Source organism: Stegostoma tigrinum, chromosome 27, assembly GCF_030684315.1.
Source record: "Stegostoma tigrinum isolate sSteTig4 chromosome 27, sSteTig4.hap1, whole genome shotgun sequence".
Classification (NCBI taxonomy): Eukaryota; Metazoa; Chordata; class Chondrichthyes; order Orectolobiformes; family Stegostomatidae; genus Stegostoma; species Stegostoma tigrinum.
The window spans coordinates 23288550-23310036 of NC_081380.1; the positions used below are offsets into that span (position 1 = coordinate 23288550).

Below are 21487 nucleotides of genomic sequence, written 5' to 3' on the forward strand. Positions count from 1 at the left end.
TTTGCTACATTTAGCTCTTTTATAATAAATAAATAAAAATAAAATTATTACTAACTCTCTTTAAAAAATACAAGGGTTCTGGATATCTGTGAGGATTCGAGCAGACTCTTGCATCACATTGGCAGAGGTTTTGCAGAACCACCCTGGAAACGATGTTGAACACTGAATACTGTTTGAATACCAAATACCTCCAGTGATTCTGCTAATGTCAGAATTTCCCTGGAACTTCAGAGCCAGAAATTATACTGCATCAAATACTGTTATTCATTTATATGAGAACACAATACAAATTGAGACTGGTAATTTCACTTATTGGTTACAGAATTAAAGAAGAAATTGTATGTATATACACACATTTCTAGACACCCATATTATGCAGCTACTTAAGGAATAAAGGAAACTTTAAAGGTGAAAATTAACGCAATATTTGCAAAAAGAAAATTACTTATGTATTATAAAATCACAGAACCAAACAACTGAAGAGTATTTAGTGTAAATTCATCTTTTCTAAGAATAAGTATTTTTCAGCAAAATTGACGCTCAGAATTTAAGTATCTTTGTCGAGATTTTCATTTTATTATTATTTTTCTCCTTTTTGGGTTAAAACTGTGAGCTGAAGTTGAGAATCAAACTTTGAACTCTGAGCAGTTGCTTTTGGAAAAGAGAAAGCAAACAAATTGATATTCAATTGTGGGAACTGGCCTCAAAGTAATTGTGGGTAATAATTTTCCAGGACCATGACAGACTTTTCAACACCAGTGTGTTGGTCAAGGACAGTCGGATGATTAAATGTTGAATGGGTCAGCCAAGGGTCGAATGCTGCTGGCCAGCCAATCAGAGAGAATGTTGAAAACGAAAGAGAAACTATTGTTTGATAACAAGGTGTAGAGGATGAACAGGCAGGTCAAGCGGCATCAGAGCAGCAGGAAAGCTGACGTTTTCTGAAGAAGGGTCTAGGCCCGAAACATCAGCTTTCCTGCTCCTCTGATGCTGCTTGGCCTGTTATGTTCTCAGATTCTCCAGCATCTGCAGTTCCTAATATCTCTGAAACTATTGTTTGAACTTGTTTGCTGGGGGTTTTGGCCAGAAGGCTGTGTACATGGAAGCTGTTTTGAATCTTACTTTCTCAAGTTTTACACCCAGTCAAAGATTTATGGAAGGTTGTGAGGAAAGAACAATAAGCTGGGAGGTCTAGCTGAATCAAAATGTGTTTTATTCATTTGTTGAAATTTATGAATGGCATAGTGCAGGAAAGACTACAGTCTACCATTACAAAAATTAGAAACCAAAGGAAACTATATGCCTAAACTCAAAGTATTCTCAGCCTAAAAGTGTACAACTTATGTGGGACATAAGTAAAATTCTCCAGCAGTCTGCAGAAGGTGTTTGAATGAATCAGTGACTTAAGAATTCAAGCATGGTACAATCCTTGTGCCAGGAATACCTGAATGATAGTGCACTTCCAAATAATTTCAAAGCATTTTAACAATGCATTAAATACCTATTAAGATATGATAGCTACATTTAAGTCTTTTATAATAAATGAAAATTATTTATTTAAAAATTGTTAAAATGCTTTGAAATTATTTGGAAGCGCACCATTGTTCAAGGTTTTCTGAAAACCTATTACGCATCTTAAAACCATTGACTAGCAAATTACAACTGTTTATTTTTCTTTAATTCATTCCTTAACTGTACCTGTCCATCCAGTTGGTGTTTGAAGAAGGTTGAGTTTAGATTGTGGATAGTAAGTCGATCACCTTGTTGTTTATCTGCATTCTACTAAAGTTGTATCAATAACAATAAACCAATAAGATTTTAGTTGAATTATACATGTGTTGTTTGATATGTGCTATTTATAAGGTCTGATTGGGAACAATTGAATGATTTTCAGGGTCATTGATGTTTTAATTTTATTGTGTTGCAAATCAAGGGATAGGAAGGCTGATTTGGTTTGGCCTGTTGGCTTTGTGTGTCATAGCACTGCAACCAATGAATATAGCAATAAGCTGGGAGGACCTAGCTGAATCAAAATGTTTTTTATTCATTTGTTGAAATTTGAGAATGGCATAGTGCAGGAAAGACTACAGACTACCATTCCAAAAATTAGAAACCAAAGGAAACTATATGCCGAAACTCAAAGTATTCACATCCTAAAAGTGTACAACTTCCAGAACCTATTCAAATTCTGAGTAAGCATGAAAACCTCAGACATTTACTGTGCTTTTTCGTCACTTAACTTGATCAAGGTCAAAGATGAAAATATATTGACTGAAACTATCCCAGCATCTAATTTGTGATGATTTAATCATGGAGAGTTTTTGGTGCAAGAAATAAACAGGTAAACGTCTGCTATTACTTTTATTGTACACAACAATACACTAACTTCCTGGAGAAATACGAGCAAAAGATTTGACTTTTCTGATAGACATAAACAAAAATGCACTAAATGGCCCTAAAGTGACTGTTAAATGCTGCTGCATCTTGGGTGTGAGTACAGTCTTATTTACAACAACAAATTCGATGTTGCATTAATCAATCAGACCTGCCAGCACAAGAAAGGTTACGCTAAAAGTTAAAATGCAACTAACTAATCTTACCTGGCTACAGCACACTGTGGGCTTTCAGGTGGTAAAAATATCTAAGTTTTCTTGGTATCAGTAATAATTTATTTTAATCAGACTGTTTGGACATGTTATGACATACTTCCAAGGCCACACACACATTCTGAGGCCAGACTTGAACCCAGACCCTCTGGCCCAGAGGTAGGGACAGTACCACTGCGCTCAAGGCTACTAATAAACTAAATTGCAAAACTATTCCCATCATAATGTGATTTCAAATAAATATGAAGCTAAAAATTATTTTAAAATGTTATTCACCACCAGGTAATCTTGAATTCATAAATTGGGCGTTTGCAGTAATAACAGTTTATAAGATGTTTATCACACACGCCTATACATTGGTGATCTACTGTAATTCCTCTGTCTGCTAAGTCTGTCACGATACAGTGAAGAAGGTCGTATACATCAGCAATGGCTTCCCATGGGCCAAATGACACATCAACTTCACAGTGATGTTCAAAGAGTTTTGTCTCATTCTCACTTCTATCAAAACGTAGTGAGTTGTACAGAGGATGTTCATATGGTGTGACTGGCATCTCCTCTTTATAAACACAAATCTTCAACTTTGCAAATCTTGCCTTTCGTTGAATTGCTCTTTGTTTTGCAATATCAATGATCCTTTCCAGATTCTCTGTTAATGAAAGGAAACAGAAGTGAAAAATACTAAAATTATACAACACAACTTTAGTTATCTGTTTTTTGAAAGAGTTAAGAAAGGTTTATCACCAAGTCTCAAAGACAGGTAGAGAAATAAATTACATTTCTCATTTTCTTTTGTCGAGAAATGGCAATCATTCCTTTCACTCCACTCATAATCTTTACATGTATGACTCACATGATGAGCAACATATCAACTGTTTGGGAGATGTAATCAGCTTGTTCTTCTGTTATTATGCAATTTTTTTCAGAAATATTTGTGTAATTTAAAATTCTGAATAATGTTTATTTTCCATGTTGGGAATGTTAAACTCAAACTTCTTTTCCCCTTTACTGCTCCCTGCCCCTCCTAACCACAAAGGAATCTTTAAACATTTCTAAGAGTTACCTAGTATGTTGCCTAGGCCTCTTCTGAGCACCTCCCTTTCTGCTGGTTCATGGACTGTAAGCAACTTGCACATTTCATATCATGGGACCATGATATATAATTATTTATAAGACTCCTTTTACTTTTAGCAGGCAGCCTCAATTTCCTACAATAAAGACCGTAAGGTACACTGGGATGTAATCTGAAATCCTTTTCAGGAAGGCAAGGGTAAAATCTGCATTTTGGAATAACCTACATTCTCAGTGCCTCCCTGTGATGGGGCCTTTCTCTCTGACAAAGATTCTCGTGGAATCCTTTCCCCAAGGTCTCTGGGGAACTCTCAGATTAGTAGGCTAATTTTCCAAAGCAAGAGCAGTTTTATCACCACCAGGGTTTATTTTGCAGCATTACTCATCAATTTTTTTGTTCTTAATCTTGCAATTTTACATATATGTATTCATAATTGAAGTAGAAATAAATAGTTTTTATATATTTCTACTAGGTCTGTTGTTGCACTAAGATTTTTGTATTAGAGAAAGAATGTCAATTTTAGTTCAAAACTCTAAAATGGACCATATTTAAGGGGAATGATTTGTAACAGAATTTACTGGATATTAGTCTTGTACGCAAAATACAATGAGTATTCCTCCTCCTTTTGGGTAATTTACAAAGCCAGCACGATGGACAGCACCAGAGGGCTGAATTTTCCCAACCCCTGAATGATGTGGGCAATGGCCAGTTGACTGGGGAAATATGATGAAGTTCAGAAGAACGCAATTTTGCCCAATTCATTGAGAAAGAAAATCCAATTCTATAACTAAGTTTTGAATAGTGAAATTATGGTCTCACTTGTGAGCAGCAAGAAGATTAACTGCATGCATATATTTGTCATTGCCTCACTTATCTGCAGTTTCCCACAAGCAGGAGAGAAATTGGATGCACATAATGCTCGACATTAATGTCAGAGCAGTACCTCGTCGCTTCCTTCTCTAGGCTTCTACCTTGGGTAGCATCTCAGGTTGTACTGTATGGCCAGTAACTGCCTAAACTTCCATCCACAGAGGTAGGCATCAGACATACCCTGTATCTACATGGCACATCTCCAATTCATACAGAATAAATTCTCTCATTCAATACTATATTTTGGACCATTCTAGCACCTTTAATTATAATGCAGCTGCCAGACTACTTTGTCTGCAAGGACAAGTACCCACCTCATGGATTGGACCAGGGTGCATCTCAGGGCTCTTAGCTCTCACTCACTTTGCGTCTACATAGATGCTCACTGCATTTCAGCCTTCCACAGTTCCACGGAATGCTGTGCAGGTGGGAGAAGGGCAGTGACACTATAATCTGTCCAGAGGTGGACATTATCATGCTGTTTACTGAATTCACAGTGCAATACATTCTTCCTCTGGGGCAAACAAAGGACAAAGGATAGTCCCTGGACATCAGGCTTCCATGCATCTCATGTCTGGGACTTTGTATTCATATCATCCAGAAAGACTGTGCCACTTAATCCTTGGAATCTCAGACAACTACACTATAGCATCGGAAAGAATGATAAGGATCTGTGAGAACTGCAGACTAAGGATGTTCTTCAGACAGAACAGCACCTACAACATTCTGCAGGATAGAAATATTGACCAAAGCAATGCGAGCAGGACTTCTTTGTGACTCTCATTCAGTGGAATTAATTGTGTGAAATCATCTTTCACTGACTGTAGATGTTTTCAAGATCCTGAGGTCAACATTCCTTGTATAATCCCTACTGCAAGTGCAGCTTATTGTTTTGATCTTCCTAAGCAGTTCAATCTGTTTAGTAAAAGTTAAGGTGACAAATGGGTGGAAGCCTTCACAACATCCAATGTTTCTTCATTCAGTCAGTCATTCTCATACTGGCGCTAAGGAGAGGATAGTAATTGCTCAGACAGGGTTGAACATCATGTGATGCTAAAGCTGACTTGCTTTTCTACTCTCATTCTTGTAATTGCAGCTAAAATGCTGGTTGTTTGCACCACTGGTGATGAAAATTGAAACTATATTTAAACATGTAAGAATTTATTTCAGACATAATGTCACCTGTGCCATTTATATATCTTCAAAGGTTTTCTTCTGTTTTCCTTCTCATTATGCCCAGGAGCAGTCCTGATATCCGCATCTCGGATGGAACAAGCCTGCTGCCCTCTAGTGAGGCCTGTTGGCTATGGAGTTGTGGCCAGCAGTCCAGGGGGATGCTGGTTAAATGGCCCAGATAACTGGTGTGCCCTCCACGGCCTTAACTCGCACAGGATTGAGCGCCTGGATGGAGGTGGTGGTTGAGAGTCATAGATGGAAGTGGTAGCCCCAGGTATCTCTAGAGTGTCCTGATAAATTTCTTGAGGGTGTGTATGTGGTTTCTCCTCTGGCTGGGTGCCTACTGGTCCCATCCTATTTCTCTGTAAGGAAGGGGCACCTGGAGAGAGTCAAAATCCTTCATGACCCTACTGCCCTGTTGTTAGTCCTAAGCACCAAAGGCTAAAGTGTTTGGAGTACACCTCTGTACTCATATCCAGCAGGCACTAAGACTACCGGGCCTGGCTCTCCATTGTAGCTGCCAACCCGTCCATGGAGGCAGCCAGATATTCAGCTGCCAGACGCAACCTGGTACAGATAACATTGGTGAATTCCACCAACTTTGAATTCAGTTTGCCCACTGCCTCATGCTCCTGTGTCAACTTGGGCATTTGGATGAAGTCATGAATGGCCAACACTATGGAGTCCTCTCCTGTCTCAGGCTGGGCAGGTGCCTGGTCTTCTGACAGTCCTCAAAGTGCCAGTAACCTCTGGCTTTTGTTCCTTGAACCAGCTGCAGAGTTGACAAGGTGGTGTGCTCACTAGAATGTGCTCCCAACTCTGCCCTTATAATGCACCCAATGAGTTGTCAGTCCATGATCTGATGAGGCAGGCTTGAAGTTGGATTCTGTGAGGGAATCTGTGGTTCTTCCTCAGAGGTCGAGGCTATGATGTCTGGAGGGGCTGCTGTCTTCAGGGAATAGACGGCACTGATGCCACAAGAGATGAGAGGTTTTGTTTCATATTCGTTCATAGGATGTGGGCATCACTGGCTGGGCCAGCATTTATTGCCCATCCCTAATTGCCCAGAGGGCAGTTAAGAGTCAACCACATTGCTGTAGGTCTGGAGTCACATATAGGTCAGACCAGGTAGGATGGCAGATTTTCTTCCAAAAGGACATGAGTGAACCAGATAGGTTTTTCCTGACAATCGGCAATAGTTTCATGGTCATCATTAGACCCTTAACTCTGCATTATTATTGAATTCAAATTCCACCATCTGCCATGGCAGGATTCGAACTCAGATCCCCAGAACATTATCTGAGCTATAATACCACCATGCCACTGCCTAGGAAAAGTTGTGAAATAGGGTTAGGGGTTTGGGCATGCTGAAATTATCGCATTGCTGACAATGTGGGAGAAGCACAGAAGTTGGAAAGAATGTTATTTCGTTGCCGGTATGGAAGTGTCAGCATTCCCACAGGAGTGGTTATGGTCCTCCCACCATTCACCTTGGCTTTATTGTGGGCAGTTTTCTCCTGAAATTAGAGAAATGAAGGGATTAAGTGAGATGAAAGTGGGTGGCTCAGTTGTTAATGCTGGTGTAAGTGGGGGATAGGTAGGGAGGTGTCCCGAGTGAATGAGTAGGCAGGACAGAGGGTTATGCAGGTTCAGCAAATGTGTCAGAATAAAGGGACAAGAGTGTGTGAGGGAAGACGCTGCTCTCAATATTGAAAGTGGCAGAGCATCAGCCTCAGTGGGAGGTGGGTGCAGTTAGCAGAGTTAACGGGAATGTGAGGTAGCAGTGAGAAGGGAGATTCACTTACCCTCATGGAGCACAAAACGTCATTCACCTCCTTTCTATTTGCTGGTGGTCAACGCAGACTGTGGACCATGTACTGACCCAAGTGGCGACTAGGCTGGCCAAATGTGGTACCATGGCCTCCTCTGACAGTCCTGAAGCGAGAGGATAGTCGTCCTCCTCACCACTCTGTCCACCAGGATGTTCAGTTCACTGTTGGCATAGGAGGGTGTCAACCTGCCTCTGTCACCCATCTCTGGGGCAATTCGTCACATACAGGAATGTGTAGGGCAGCTCCTGAATGACAACACTTAACCTGATGCACCCTGTAGTTTAAATTTGGCACCCCCAGCAGTCTGTGGGTGTAGCACATTAGTGTGAGCTGGGCAGTGTGGTGGAGTGCTGCACATGGTGAGCTGTGGAGAATTACATGTTTGAGTTCATGGCGAGAAACCATCCACGAAACTCCCCAGAGTTGACACTTAGCCAATTTTTGGTAAAGTTCAGACCACATTAAGTGAAGTGTGATGGCATTCAGATTGAGAACCAGGAAGAACAGAAGCTTGAGAATGGTGCCCGGTAAAGTGTCATTAGTGAGATGTGAACTCAGAGACAGCAATAGCAGTGAAGCTGTCCGAAATGATGAACAAGGTAGAAAACGTTGCAGTAGTGAGGTGGAATGGACATAGTAGGTGTTGGCAGGAGCACCAGTGAGATCATTACCCAGGTAAAGTGCTAAATTTTAAAATACCTCAATTACTCGAAAAATGATGTGAAAGTGCACAGCAAACAGTCACATGCCCTGCAAGGGATAAAATAAGCTTAGAAAACAGCAGATGACAGAGCATGCTCAGAAGGTACATTCAATCAGGGAATTTCAGAGACCACAATCAACAAAAGCCAATTAGTAAATGTGGTGAGAAGATTAAATGCTGGTCTAAAAGTAGCAGTGACACTGCATTATCTTTCTCAAAATAGCAGTTAGAGCAGAGATGTTAAGAAGGAAAGTAATTGACATTGAATTTCATTTTACAATAATCTTCTTAAATGCTTAAACTGACCTTGACAAATCCCATTTTATATAAACGAAGAATTCAATGAAATATATATATCTGCATAATTTTATATAAGTGACTGCATTGTACTCTGAATTAAACAATCTTTTTGATCTGAACAGTATAAATTAAAAAGGATTAAAGCTAAAATAGAGGAGCATTGTCCTGCAGCAATAAGCTAATACATTGTAGCATAAATAAGTAGATCCAACTTTCCATTCAGGATCCTCCAAATATTGAGAGCAGCCAAAGGAAGTAATAAATATAAATAGGGAAGACATCACCTCAAATACACATACATCAACTCATATCTTTCAGTTGACTTCAGAAACATTGTCTTCACATTTGTATATTTAAAAACAAAAGAAACAGCAGTTTGTCATTTATCCACTTGAGCCTATTCTAACTTCCATCAAGATCAACCCTTATCTGCGGCCTAGATCAATCTTTTAAAGAAAAATATCTGCAGAGACAGCATTACCTTTGTAATAAGGCAGCAAGTCTAAAAATGCTTTTCTGACTTTTTCACTAGCCAGAGGCTGTAATTCATCCAGACACTCAAGAAGCGGTCCAATAGAATAATATTGTGCTTCTTTGTAAACTGTTCTCACTCTCTCACGAGGTGGAAGGTCATCATTCCGTAAAAAATTTAGAATGTCTCTGAATACAGAAGAAAGGTAATGTATTAACCCAGGATATGTTAATATCTATACTAGTGTAAAGTCTTGGCAGACATTAATTAATTTACATGTTCTCACAAAACAAATATCACATTGGTGTTAAATATAGTTCAAAAAACAAAATGTCTATAAATAAAAAACTATTTCTAAATATAAATATTTCCATGGACTCCAGCATCTTTCATCTGTCTCATTCAAATGGCCGTTCCTTCAAAATACTATTACCATGTTTGTCATATGAACAGGAGTGGGCCATTCAACATCTCAAATCGCTTCTGCCATTCAATTAGTTTTTGCTGCTGTGCACATCAACGCCGAGAAAATTTCAACTGACCCAGAATCCACAGAATTTTCAAAGAGGCAGCTCCAGATTACATTTTTGTGGGGAAAATCTGCTTTCCAATTTTATTTCCTAGCTCTAATTTTCCGAGTCTATGCCTTTGTTTTGATTTCACCAACCAGGGAAATAGTTTCATTATAGTTTGGATTAATTGTTTTAAACATTTTAAATAGCTCTCATCTCAATGTCAATGAATACAAGCCAATTTTATGTAAAATGGCCTCAATTTATTCTGTATTTCTGTAAGCCTTTTTGTAATTCTGTGTTTTTTGGCTATAATCTTCCAAGATCAATACAGCAATCCTGAAATGCAGTGCACAAAATTAAATGCAATCCTCTAATGGGACCTGACCAAGACACTGCACAACAGAAGCATAATTCCTGCAGTCTCAGCATACTAACTGACTGCACTGGCATTGTAACATGACTGCTCTATCCTGACTAAGCATCCACTTGCAAGCATTTTCTAATAAGTCTCAGTGGATCTGTTGAGGAGAAAGAACTCTGTCAGATTTACTCCTCCCTCTTATCCTCAACTTACTGAAGTTAACTATAGTACCTTTGCTGGCACCCCATTTAGGATTAGCTGGTTCAGTAACCACCACAGGAAGTGATGGCACCTTCAGCTTTTGGGGGACTCAACAACACATCATTCAGTGCAATTACCAAGAGAACTGTCAAAGGAATTACCAACCGGTTATAGTAGGAACTGCAGATGCTGGAGAATCTGAGATAACAAGGTGTAGAGCTGGATGAACACAGCAGGCCAAGCAGAGGATTCAGAAATGGGGGAGGGGAAGGGGGTTGTCAAAAAAATAGGGAGGGAGGGGGAGGTGGATAGAAGATAGAGGAGAAGATAGGTGGAGAGGAGACAGACAGGTCAAAGATGCGGGGATGGAGCCAGTAAAGGTGAGTGTAGATGGGGAGTTAAGGAGGAGATAGGTCAGGTCAGGGAGGACGGGCAGGTCAAGGGGGCCGGATGAGGGTGGTCGGTAGGAGATGGGGGTGGAGCTTGAGTTGGGAGGAGGGGACTGGTGGGAGGAAGGACAGGTTAGGGAGGCAGGAACAAGCTGGGCTGGTTTTGGGATGCGGGAGGGGAAGGGGAGATTTTGAAGCTTGTGAAGTCCACATTGACACCATTGGGCTGCAGGGTTCCCAAGAGGAACATGAGTTGCGGTTCCCGCAACCTTCGGGTGGTATCGTTGTGGCACTGCAGGAGGCCCAGGATGGACATGTCGTCTGAGGAATGGGAGGGGGAGTTGAAATGGTTCACGACTGGGAGATGCAGTTGTTTGTGAACCGAGCGGAGGTGTTCTGCAAAGCGGTCCCCAAGCCTCCGCTTGGTTTCCCCAATGTAGAGGAAGCCACACCAGGTACAGTGGATACAGTATACGACATTGGCAGATGTGCAGGTGAACATCTGCTTGATGTAGAAAGGTTTTTTGGGGCCTGGGATGGGGGTGAGGTGCACGGGCAGGTGTAGCACTTGTCATTGCAGGGCAAAATGCCGGGCGTGGTGGAGTTGGAGGGGAGTGTGGAGCGGACAAGGGAGTCCCAGAGAGAGTGGTCCCTCTGGAAAGCACATAAGGGTGGGGAGGGAAAAATGTCTTTAGTGGTCGGGTTGGATTGCGGATGGCGGAAGTGTCAGAGGATGATGCGTTGGATCTGGAGGTTGGTGGGATGGTGTGTGAGGACGAGGGGGATTCTGTTTTGGTTGTTATTGTTGGGACGGGGTGTGAGGGATGAGTTGCGGGAAATGCGGGAGACATGGTTGAGGGTGTTCCCGACCACTGAGGGGGGAAGTTGCGGTCCTTGCAAAACGAGGACATCTGAGTTGTACGGGAGTGGAATGCCTCATCCTGGGAGCAATGCAGCGGAGGCGGAGGAATTGGGAATAGCGGATGCCTTTTTGCAGGAGGGTGGGTGGGAGGAGGTGTATTCCAGGTGGCTTTGGGAGTCGGTGGGCTTGAAATGGATATCGGTTTCCAGGTGGTTGCCAGAGATGGAAACAGAGGTCCAGGAAGGAGAGAGAGGTATCAGAGATGGTCCAGGTGAACTGAAGGTTGGGGTGGAAGGTGTTGGTGAAGTGGATGAACTGTTCGAGCTCCTCGTGGGAGCATGAGGCAGCGCCGATACAGTCATCAATGTACCGGAGGAAGAGGTGGGGTTCGGGGCCTGTGTAGGTGCGGAAGAGGGATTGTTCCACGTAACCTACAAAGAGGCAGGCATAGCTGGGGCCCATGCGGGTACCCATGGCCACCCGCTTTGTCTGTAGGAAGTGGGAGGAATCGAAAGAGAAGTTGTTGAGGGTGAGGACAAGTTTGGCTAGGCGGATGAGGGTGTCAGTGGAGGGGGACTGGTCGGGCCTGCGGGACAGGAAGAAGCGGAGGGCCTTTAAGCCATCTGCATGCGGAATGCAGGTGTATAGGGACTGGACGTCCATGGTAAAGGTGAGGTGTTGGGACCAGGGAATTGGAAGTTTTGGAGGAGGTGGAGGGCATGGGTGGTGTCACAAATATAGTTGGGGGGTTTCTGGGCCTAGGGGGACCAGGGGTCCAGGCCCAAAACGTCAGCCTTCCTGCTCCTCTGATGCTGCTTGGCCTGCTATGTTTGTCCAGCTCCATTACCTTGTTATTCCAACCAGTTATTATCCCCATGTTTAGTAATACTAACAAATCTTCTTAGACGCAGCTCAATTTACAGTACATTGCTAAAACGTTTTGTACAATGTTCATTTCAATTTATGGTTATTTGAATTTGTTGTTTTTAAATTGAATACATCTAACAGTATGACGGTAAGAAAGGGTTGTTCTTTAATTAGGTAGAAAGCAATCATGATATCAATACCTACCCAAAGTAGGTCCCGTCTCTGTCAATAAAGAAACGTCCCTCTGAATCTGTAGGAATACGATGTCGGCCACTGAACATTGCTGCTAGCATAGTGTCTTCATAACGCCTCAAAGTGGATAGTCTTGTCGTAAAATACATGCCTCCTACATTCAGTGGAACAACCTCTGGGAACTACAGAGGCAAAGATTAAGACTGTTGGAAAACACTTCAATTATCCCAACAGATTTTTTTCTGAGCTACCATATATTATTGTTGTTTATTGATTGGTATATCTATTTCTATAACGGGACAAGACCTGTTTATTAAACAGAAGAGAAAATCATATTTTCTTCTGTTGCGGAATAAACAATGCATTCAAACTATCAACTCATCTGCTGTACTTTGTAGTATAACTGGCTATGTACAGCACACTTTATCTGACATAACACCATCTGGCTTACAAAGACAATAGAGAAATAATGCAGTTTTCAACTAAGCTTAAATAATGTTGATCAACACACAAACAACACAGGGGTATCTCACAGGCTTCCAGACAGTAAAACAGTGGTGGAGGGGCAAACCTGCAGCAAACGACAAACACATACAGAATTATAGAGTGAGAAGACAGCGAAGGCTCAATTATCGATTTGGATAATTTTTTAATGAAGCTAAAGGAGAGTGACAAATTTCTGAAATGTGTTCAGGAGAACTTCCGTGATCAGTGTTTTCTCAATCCAACTGGGAAAAAGCCATTGCTGGATCTTGTGCTGGGGAATGAGGTGGAAAAGGAACTTCTTGTCAGAACAACGGTTCATATTTGAGGAAGAGATGCTTCAGGTACCAACTACATACATTTCAATAAGCAAAAACAAGCAGTCTGAACAAAACCAGGGCTCTTGGGATGCAGTGGAGTTACAAAACATGAATGAAACTAGAAAAGACAGGGTATAATTCATGTCAGGTAAATTTTCTGCAGTCTCTGGTGAGGACCGGCAAAGAGAGAATATGAAAACACAATAACATGTAATATTTAAAGGAATCCAAACTCCTTCTACCAGCATTCAAATAAGAGGTGGAATGGGCCCCACTGGAAATAAAGAGATTGATACACATATACAGGTGCATGGATTTGAATACTTAATAAGTACTATATATTGGTTTTTACTGAGGACATACTTGCTTATAAAATATTGACAGAGGCAGAGCGGGTAGAGGTAATGGATATGGTGAAAATAGTTAGGCAGGATGTACTGGAAAGGCTGGATATGTTTGAAGTAGATAAATCATCAGCCTTCATGAGCAGAAGGATACAATTCCAACAGATCAAGTTTATACAGGCAGTATTCCAAAATAAATACAAGAAGTCATAAAGGAATAGCAGACAGGAAGTGCACGCAGGAAAAAGTTTCTAAAAAGCATTTTAAAATAATTTCAACAAATCCTGTTTTGTTTATTCTCAGTTTAATTTCCCACCTTCTCACCATATCTCTAGTTTTTCAATGAATAAGGTCAAATATTGTTCTATACTTTACTAAGCTTTACGGAAAGCTTTATGCCCATTTTCAATTTTGAAATGATATCCTACTTCCTGAACAATTTATCTGGATCGATTTTATTGATCCCTATCACAGAGTTGTTGCAGTGCAAAAGGAAGCCCTTCAGCCCATCATGCCAGCATCAGCTTTACAAACGAACTCATTACTGGGTAATCTCCTGTTTTCTCCACATACCTTTGCATACTACATCCAATCCAAATAATCATCCAATACCCTCTTTACTGCCTTAATTGATCCTGCAGCCCCTGAATTTCCAGACAATGCATTCTTTTTCCTAACTACTCACTGAGTGAAAAAGTTTTTTTGTCACATTATCCTTGCTGCTTTTGTACATCACTTTAAATCTATGCCCTCTCCTCCTTTTCTCTTTTATGAGCAGCAAAAGCTTCTTGCTCTCGAGTTCTTCCAGTCCGCTCAAGATTTTGAAAATCTCTATCAAATCTCCTCTCAGACTCCTTTTCTCCAAGGACATTGCTTCTGCACTCTCTCAAATGCATTCATATCTTTTGTATAATGTGGCGCCCAGAACTGCATACAATATTCCAGCTGAGGTCTAGCAAAGTATCTTATAGAAGTTCAACATGGCTTCCTTGCTCTTGTACTCTATTCCACTATTAATAAAGCTGATGACATTATCATAATCTTACACAATCTTAAACACAATCTTCTAGTGAGAAAAACTCCAACCTCCTTAAAATCGGGTACAGTTATGCTTCAAATTTATGGATATATTAAATGTTGGAGGCCTAAACTCTCTTAACACACAGTATAACTGTGGCACCAATGGAAAAATGCAAATACACACTTGGATTCTGAAATCTGGCATTAACTCTTGTAACCAATGTTGCAACTTCTCAAGAGTACTAATACCTTCATAGATTGTGGCAACAAATGTCAGATATAAAAGTTCCAGAAGACCTTTTTTATATGGGAAACATAAAAATTAAAGCAATCAGATCTTCAAAACAATTCTGCTACTTGATTAGATTTGTGTCTTAACTTCAATTATCCACCTTGGTTTTTCTAATTGTTAACATCTTTGCCCCAAAACTTCATGAATCTCCTGTATTAAAATGTTTAATTGACCCATCTTCAGCAACTTTTTTGTGTTGAGAGAGTTTCAGATTCCTGCTAGTCTTTATGAAAAGTATTTCTTAACATCATCTTTGACAGGCTGAGGTCCAACATTTAAGGTTAGTCCCCTTTACTTTGGACTCTCCCACAAATGGTTTCTATCTTATACACTTTAACCAGATCATCTTAGAATCTTCTCAATCAAGAAAATATATGTCTATCCATGCAACCCCTCTTCATTATTTAATCCTTTTAACCCTCCTCTAATCCTGGTGAATTGGAGCTGCAAGGCTCCAAGACCAATATGTCCTTCCTGAAGTGGAATTAATTGCAAGAGACCAGATGAGGGTCTCACTCAAATTCTGTATAGCTATAACCTTACTTCCATCCCCTTATATTCTAACTCCTTTCAGACAAAGGGCCAGGTTCTATTTACCTTTTTTATTCTAGATTGCAATGGGTTTCAGAGATTTCTATATTTGGATCCCTAAATCTGTCTCACGTTCCACAGTTCCTAGCTTCTCACCATTTGGAAAATATTGTGATTCACCTTCTTGTGTACACAGAGCATTACTTCATATTGAATTCCACCTGCCACCATTGCACCCACTCATTTAATCCTCACTCACTTAATCCATAAATGTCCTTTTATAACTTTCTGATCCTATCTGTGCTAATTATTGTGTCACTTAATGTAGTGGTTTTGCAAATTTGGATATGTGGCTCTCTTTTCCTTCATCCAAGTCAACTATAAATATAGCGCAAAAGCTGAGTCCTAAGTACAGATCCCTACTGGACAAGTCTTGTTATATCCTGCTAATTTGAGTACATATCCATTATTCTTCATTCTATTTCCTACCTTGTAACCAATTCCCAATCCACTGAAAGAACTGGCTTCTAATCTGAAACACTTTCATTTTTGTGAACAATGATTTGTTGAACCTTTTCAAATTGCTTTCTGGAATTCCATATATTCAATAACTTTAGATATATTCTCTTACTTACATTGCTACAGCATTTATGTCTCAAAATAGTCAAACATACTTGCTGTAAACAACCTTTGCTCTTGTAAATCCATGCTGACTCTTTCCGATTAGTTCGTATTTGGACAACAGTTCAGTCATTCTGTCCTGAACACCAGGTTCCAGTAAATTTCCCACCACAGCTATTAGGCCAGTTAGACCACAAATTCCTATTTTGTCACTCCAATTCTTCTTGAATAATGGAGTGACACTGACCTAATCTAAGTTGTCAATCCCTGAATCAAGCAAGTTTTTGAAGGTCATAATGATGGCACCTACAATTTCCTCATATACTTCTTTTAATATCAATTATTTTCATCATCAAAGAATCATCATAGAAATGATGGTTGTGTTTGTTTGCTTAGAGTTTATACAATTTTTGGTGTAAGTTCTTGAAAAATGTAACAAAAGCACGTTTTTTGCTCAAAGTTCATGAAGTGTCACAACTTAGTATGGAGGAATCATGTAAATGTATTAAAACAATTTTTTTTTTAACATTAAGCTGACGATTTTCATTAACACAGCAGAATGAAAATCTAATCAGGGTCAGAGTCAGAGATCCAGAGCACAAAAAGTGGCCCTTTGGCCCATCTTATCTGCACCAGTCAAAAACAATTACTTGACTATTCTGATCCTATTTTCCAGCACTTAGTCCATAGTCTTGAATGCCTTGCCAGTGTACATCTATAGTCATAGTCATAGTCATACAGCACAGAAACAGACCCTTTGGTCTAACCAAAACACGCTGACCATAGTCCTAAACTAAACTGGTCCCACCTACCTACTCTTGGCCCATATCCCTCCAAACATTTTTTATTTGTGTACTTGTCTCAATGTCTTTTAGATGTTGTAACAGTACTTGCATTCACCACTTCCTCTGGGAGTTCATTCCACATACAAACCACTGTCTGTGTAAAATAAAATTGCTCGCTATCTTTTTTAAAGCTTTCCTCTCACCTTAAAAGTATGTCTCCTAATCTTGAAATCCTCCACAACAGGGAAAAGACACCTGCCATTCATGACTTTATAAACATATATAAGGTCTCCTCTCAACCTCTTACAATCCAGAGAATAGGTCCCAGCCTATCCAGTCTCTTCTTATAACTCAAACCTTCCATTCCCGGCAACATTCTGGTAAATCTCTTCTGAACCCTCTCCAACTTAATAACATCCTTCATCTTTACTAGGACAACCAGAGCTGGACATGGTTCTCCAGTAGAGGCCTTATCAACATCCTGTCAACCTCAACATTATATCCCAACTTCTGTACTCAAATGTCTGAGCAATGACAGCAAGCATGCTAAACACCTTCTTAACCACGCTATCCAAATGTGATGCAAACCTCATAGAATTACATATCTGAACCCCATGATGTCGTTGTTCTTCAACACTGCCCAAGGCCCTACTTTTAATTGTATGTGTTGCCTTTGTTTAACCAAAATGCAACATCTTGCATTTATCTAAATTAAACTTCACCTGCAACTCTTCAGCCCTTTGACCCAATTGACAAAGATCTCTTGGTAATCTTAGATAACCTTCGTCACTGTCTGCTATACCACCAATCTTGGTATCATCCACAAACTTACTAACTATGCTTTCTATACTCTCATCGATATCATTTATATAAATGACAAACAAAAGTGGGTCCAGCACCAATCTCTCTGGAACACCAGTGGCCACAGGCCTCCAATTAAGCCAATTTTGTATCCAATCGGCAAGTTTATCCTGAATCCCATGTGATCTAACTTTATTCATTAGACTACCATGTGGAACTTTGTCAAAGTTTGCCAAAGTGTAAATAAATAACATCTACCAATCTGTTCTCATCAATCTTCTTGGTTACTTCCTCAAAAAACTCAATCAACTTTGTGAGATGCAATTTCCCTCGCACAAAACTATGCTGACTATCCCTAATTATTCCTTGCCTCTCCAAAAGCATGTAAATCCTATCTTTCAGAATCACCTCTAACAACTTATCCACCACTGAAGTCAGACCCATAAGTCTATAGTTCCCAGGCTTCTCCCTTACCTTCCTGAGTTCTGTAGCTTCAATTTTTCTTGCCAGAATGAAAACTGATGTGAAATATTCATTTAATATCTCTCCCATTTCCTGAGGCCTCTTTGATTTTTAAGGTGCCCTATTCTCTCTCTAGTTGCTCTCTTGCTGTTAATGTACTTGTAGAATCTCTTTGGATTATCCTGAACCTTATTTGCCCCTTACCTAAAAAATACACCACAGACTCCAAGGGGAGAAGTTTCTTCTTGATTACCCTTTTACCCTTCATTATTTTATACATCTCAAAGATGTCCCATCTCTAGGAAAAGCAACCCCATTCTGTCCAATTACTATTCATAACAAACTCTTCAGTCCAAGCAATATCATGAGGAATCCCCTCTACACACTCTCCAGCACTATCATACCCCTCCTATGCAGTAATGTGGATTCCACAACAGCACAAAAGTTTCTATCTGTGGTCTAACGAATGTTTTATAGATCTCCAGAATAATATCCCTGCTGTTAAGCTCTGTGCCTTGGCTAATACAGGCATATATCTGCATGTTTTCTTAACCACTTGTCCTGCTATCTGCTTGCACACCAAGGGTCCCTCTGCTCCTTGCTGATTCTCAGGGTCTTACAGTTCATTGCGTGTTCCCTTGTTTTGCTCGTCCTGTCCAGACGTATCATCTTAAACTTATCCAGATTGAATTCCATTTGTTACTGATCTGTCTGTTTATATCCTCCTATAATGGAATGTTATCCTCATTATTTATCCATCAACAATTATGGATGATCTGAGAACTTGCTGATCAACCCTTCTTTATTTAATTTTTAAAAGTTCACTATTTGAACTTGTGTTCCCTGCTATTTCTCTGGAAACTTCAGACAGCTCTGCACCCCCTATCCTTCAAAAATACGATTCTAAATTTTCAATATAATTGCCACAACAAGTTGAAAAGTAACATAACAAGGTGTAAAGCTGGATGAACACAGCAGGCCAAGCAGCATCACAGGAGCAAGAAGGCTGACGTTTCGGGCCTATATTCATTAACATAGCTCGGGATAATTTGCTGGAAAACTTAAAATAAAAAGTTTAATATTTTTAACTGAAACATTCAGTCACCGCATGATACAATAGTTGCAGAAGGTCAACAAATCCAATTTCAGGTCAGACAGAGCCGATGTAAGCAATAGTGATCTAGATTGACAGAGGACTTATCCAATGGTCAGGTAGATCGCCCGTTTTTACCCAACAGAACAAAGATAACTGGGCCAGTAACAAGCGGACTTTCTGTTAACAGCATGGAGGTAGCTGCCGTTTGTGTGAAACGTCTTCTACAAATGGAGCCTGATCCATTCGGGACGAATGTGGAATATTAGAGAGGGATCCATTCACTGATAAACCTTCAGCACTGAAAGAATGCAGTTCAGGGCAGTCAGCGCAAGAATCACCGGGAACGGCAGCTTCTACAATGCAGCATCGTCCTCACCTCTTGCACTGTCAGGGTATTCTGTCGGTTGGCTGCTGACTTCCTAACGCCGTCTACTGAATCGGAGCCTGACATTGTACCATCCGACTGTTGGCTTCCTTTCTGTTCTGAAATAATCACCATCACTCTCGCCTTGTGCAACATACATATGTTAAAAAAAACTTGCTGCAAAAAGTAAGGAGGGGGAAGAATTACTTCCTAAAGGCTGCAGCTCATCTTGCGATGCTCCACCTCCTGTGTTCACATCGATGGTGTTGGCGGCTGCCAGCTGTATCCGTGGTTTCCTATCTGCACCATGGAGCTGCTTGCGGTGGAATCCTCATCATTGTGCATCTACAACGCGCAGTCGTAGCCTCGCCCTCTCACCAGGCTGCGTTTCATGTACCGCCCTGGGAAGAGGTTCAGAGCTGTTCTATATAATGCAGCGCTGCAATGTTGTCAATAAATACAGCTGATCCTTTGCCTGCCCCCAAACGTATTTTCATTCAAATTCTTCACGGTTGCCAATTTTTCTTTGCTGATGCTGGTGTAAAAAATACAGATCAGGAATTAAGGACCTACTTCTGTTCCTCCAGTTACTATACGTGGCCCGGATATTCTGATGGCCAGATAACTGTTGGGGCAGCGCAGACTGGAATCCTACACTCCATGGAATTTGCCCTGTAAGGGGAAGATACCAGTTGCCTGGAACCCTCAGGAAAAGTCCACAAAAGGTGGAAAAGTTGGAGGGTCCACTACAGTTAACCCTGTAAAAGTTAGAGGACTAAAAACCTAGTTGAACTCCTGGATAACTATTAAGCTAAAGCTCCCACTCACCACACAGGCACTACACCCAGCTGCACCTCTCCTGATCTGTCACACCCTCCAGATAGTTGACATTCCCAACCACACCCTCCCAAACACATGATTCCACACCTTCCTGACACTGCCCACTGCTGGCCTGAATCCCCACCAACCACGAGCGCCATCTCCACCCCATTACTGCCAAACACAGTTCATCCAACATCCCAACCCCAACCTGCCCTACTTTCAAAATATTCCTCAAGGTCACTTAATTTGTTCTTACTTCGTAATCTCTAACTTTTTCACAATCATATAACGGGGTCTGGAACATTTTATACTTTGAAGGCAATGTACAGTTTCATTATGACCACAGATATTTCCTTCTGTCTGGCTTGTATCCAAACCCAGACTGTTTGGTTAACATATGGTCTGTTTCTCAATTCTTGAGGCCCATCTTGTACTGAAACTAATTTTGTGAATGCAAGGCACTTAATAATCATGTATCGACTATCTTTGTGACTGCTCTTAGTAAATACCGTGTAAATGCATATAGTGAGAATAACAAATTTTAAGGTGGTAATAGACATGAAAAGTCAGGAATCAGTTTATGTGGGTTCTACAGACTAAGAACAAGGTTTATTTTGGCCACTTACAACATTTTTCCTTGATGTTTGAGACATATCCCTTACTCAATACAGCAACTCAAAGTGAACAATAAGGAAAACATACTGTAATAAAAAACTGAACAAATCATTCAGATTGGTTGTTATAATTTTTTCAGCTAATTTTATCTCAATAAGTTACAATGTTAAACTAGGTTAGCATTATAAATATTTAAAATTATGTACATCACAATAACATTGACAGTGTCAATGGAATTAATTTTAAATTACCGCATTCTTTGATTGCACATACACATTCTTATTCCTCCCACAGTGACAGAATTCCTCTCTCTCGGCTGGACTATCCAAATCTCTCCACCCCACCAAACACTACTTTCTTCATATAGCTTGAGTGAAATGTAGCATTTGTCTTTCTGGCCCTCCGCTGGCCCTTACAGATGAGGACTGTAAGAACAAAAATTTTAAAAAAACTTTTCACAGAGGACGCATTTAGGACATTGATTTTACAGATAATTGGTAAAACAGGGAAATA

At 40.5% G+C, this 21487-nt stretch overlaps 1 protein-coding gene across 1 annotated transcript; it reads right to left on the bottom strand.

The window, feature by feature from the left end:
• Positions 1–1581: 1581 nt before the first annotated feature.
• Positions 1582–20009, bottom strand: kctd7 (potassium channel tetramerization domain containing 7). Its single transcript, XM_048557549.1, has 4 exons — positions 19550–20009; positions 12431–12600; positions 9041–9219; positions 1582–3255 (listed from the first exon to the last, which is right to left on the bottom strand). Exons 1-4 carry the CDS (start codon positions 19691–19693, stop codon positions 2879–2881), a joined length of 870 nt encoding a protein of 289 aa, XP_048413506.1. The 5' UTR covers positions 19694–20009; the 3' UTR covers positions 1582–2878.
• Positions 20010–21487: the final 1478 nt, after the last annotated feature.

Coding starts and splice junctions, on each gene's coding strand:
- kctd7 (XM_048557549.1), bottom strand. CDS start 19,693: ATGTTGCACAAGGCGAGAGTGATGGTGATTATTTCAGAACAGAAAGGA. Junction 12,601..19,549: donor ATACCCTGACAGTGCAAGAG/GTGAGGACGATG, acceptor TTGCCTCTGTAG/TTCCCAGAGGTTGTTCCACT. Junction 3,256..9,040: donor CTTGCTGCCTTATTACAAAG/GTAATGCTGTCT, acceptor TTTCATTAACAG/AGAATCTGGAAAGGATCATT.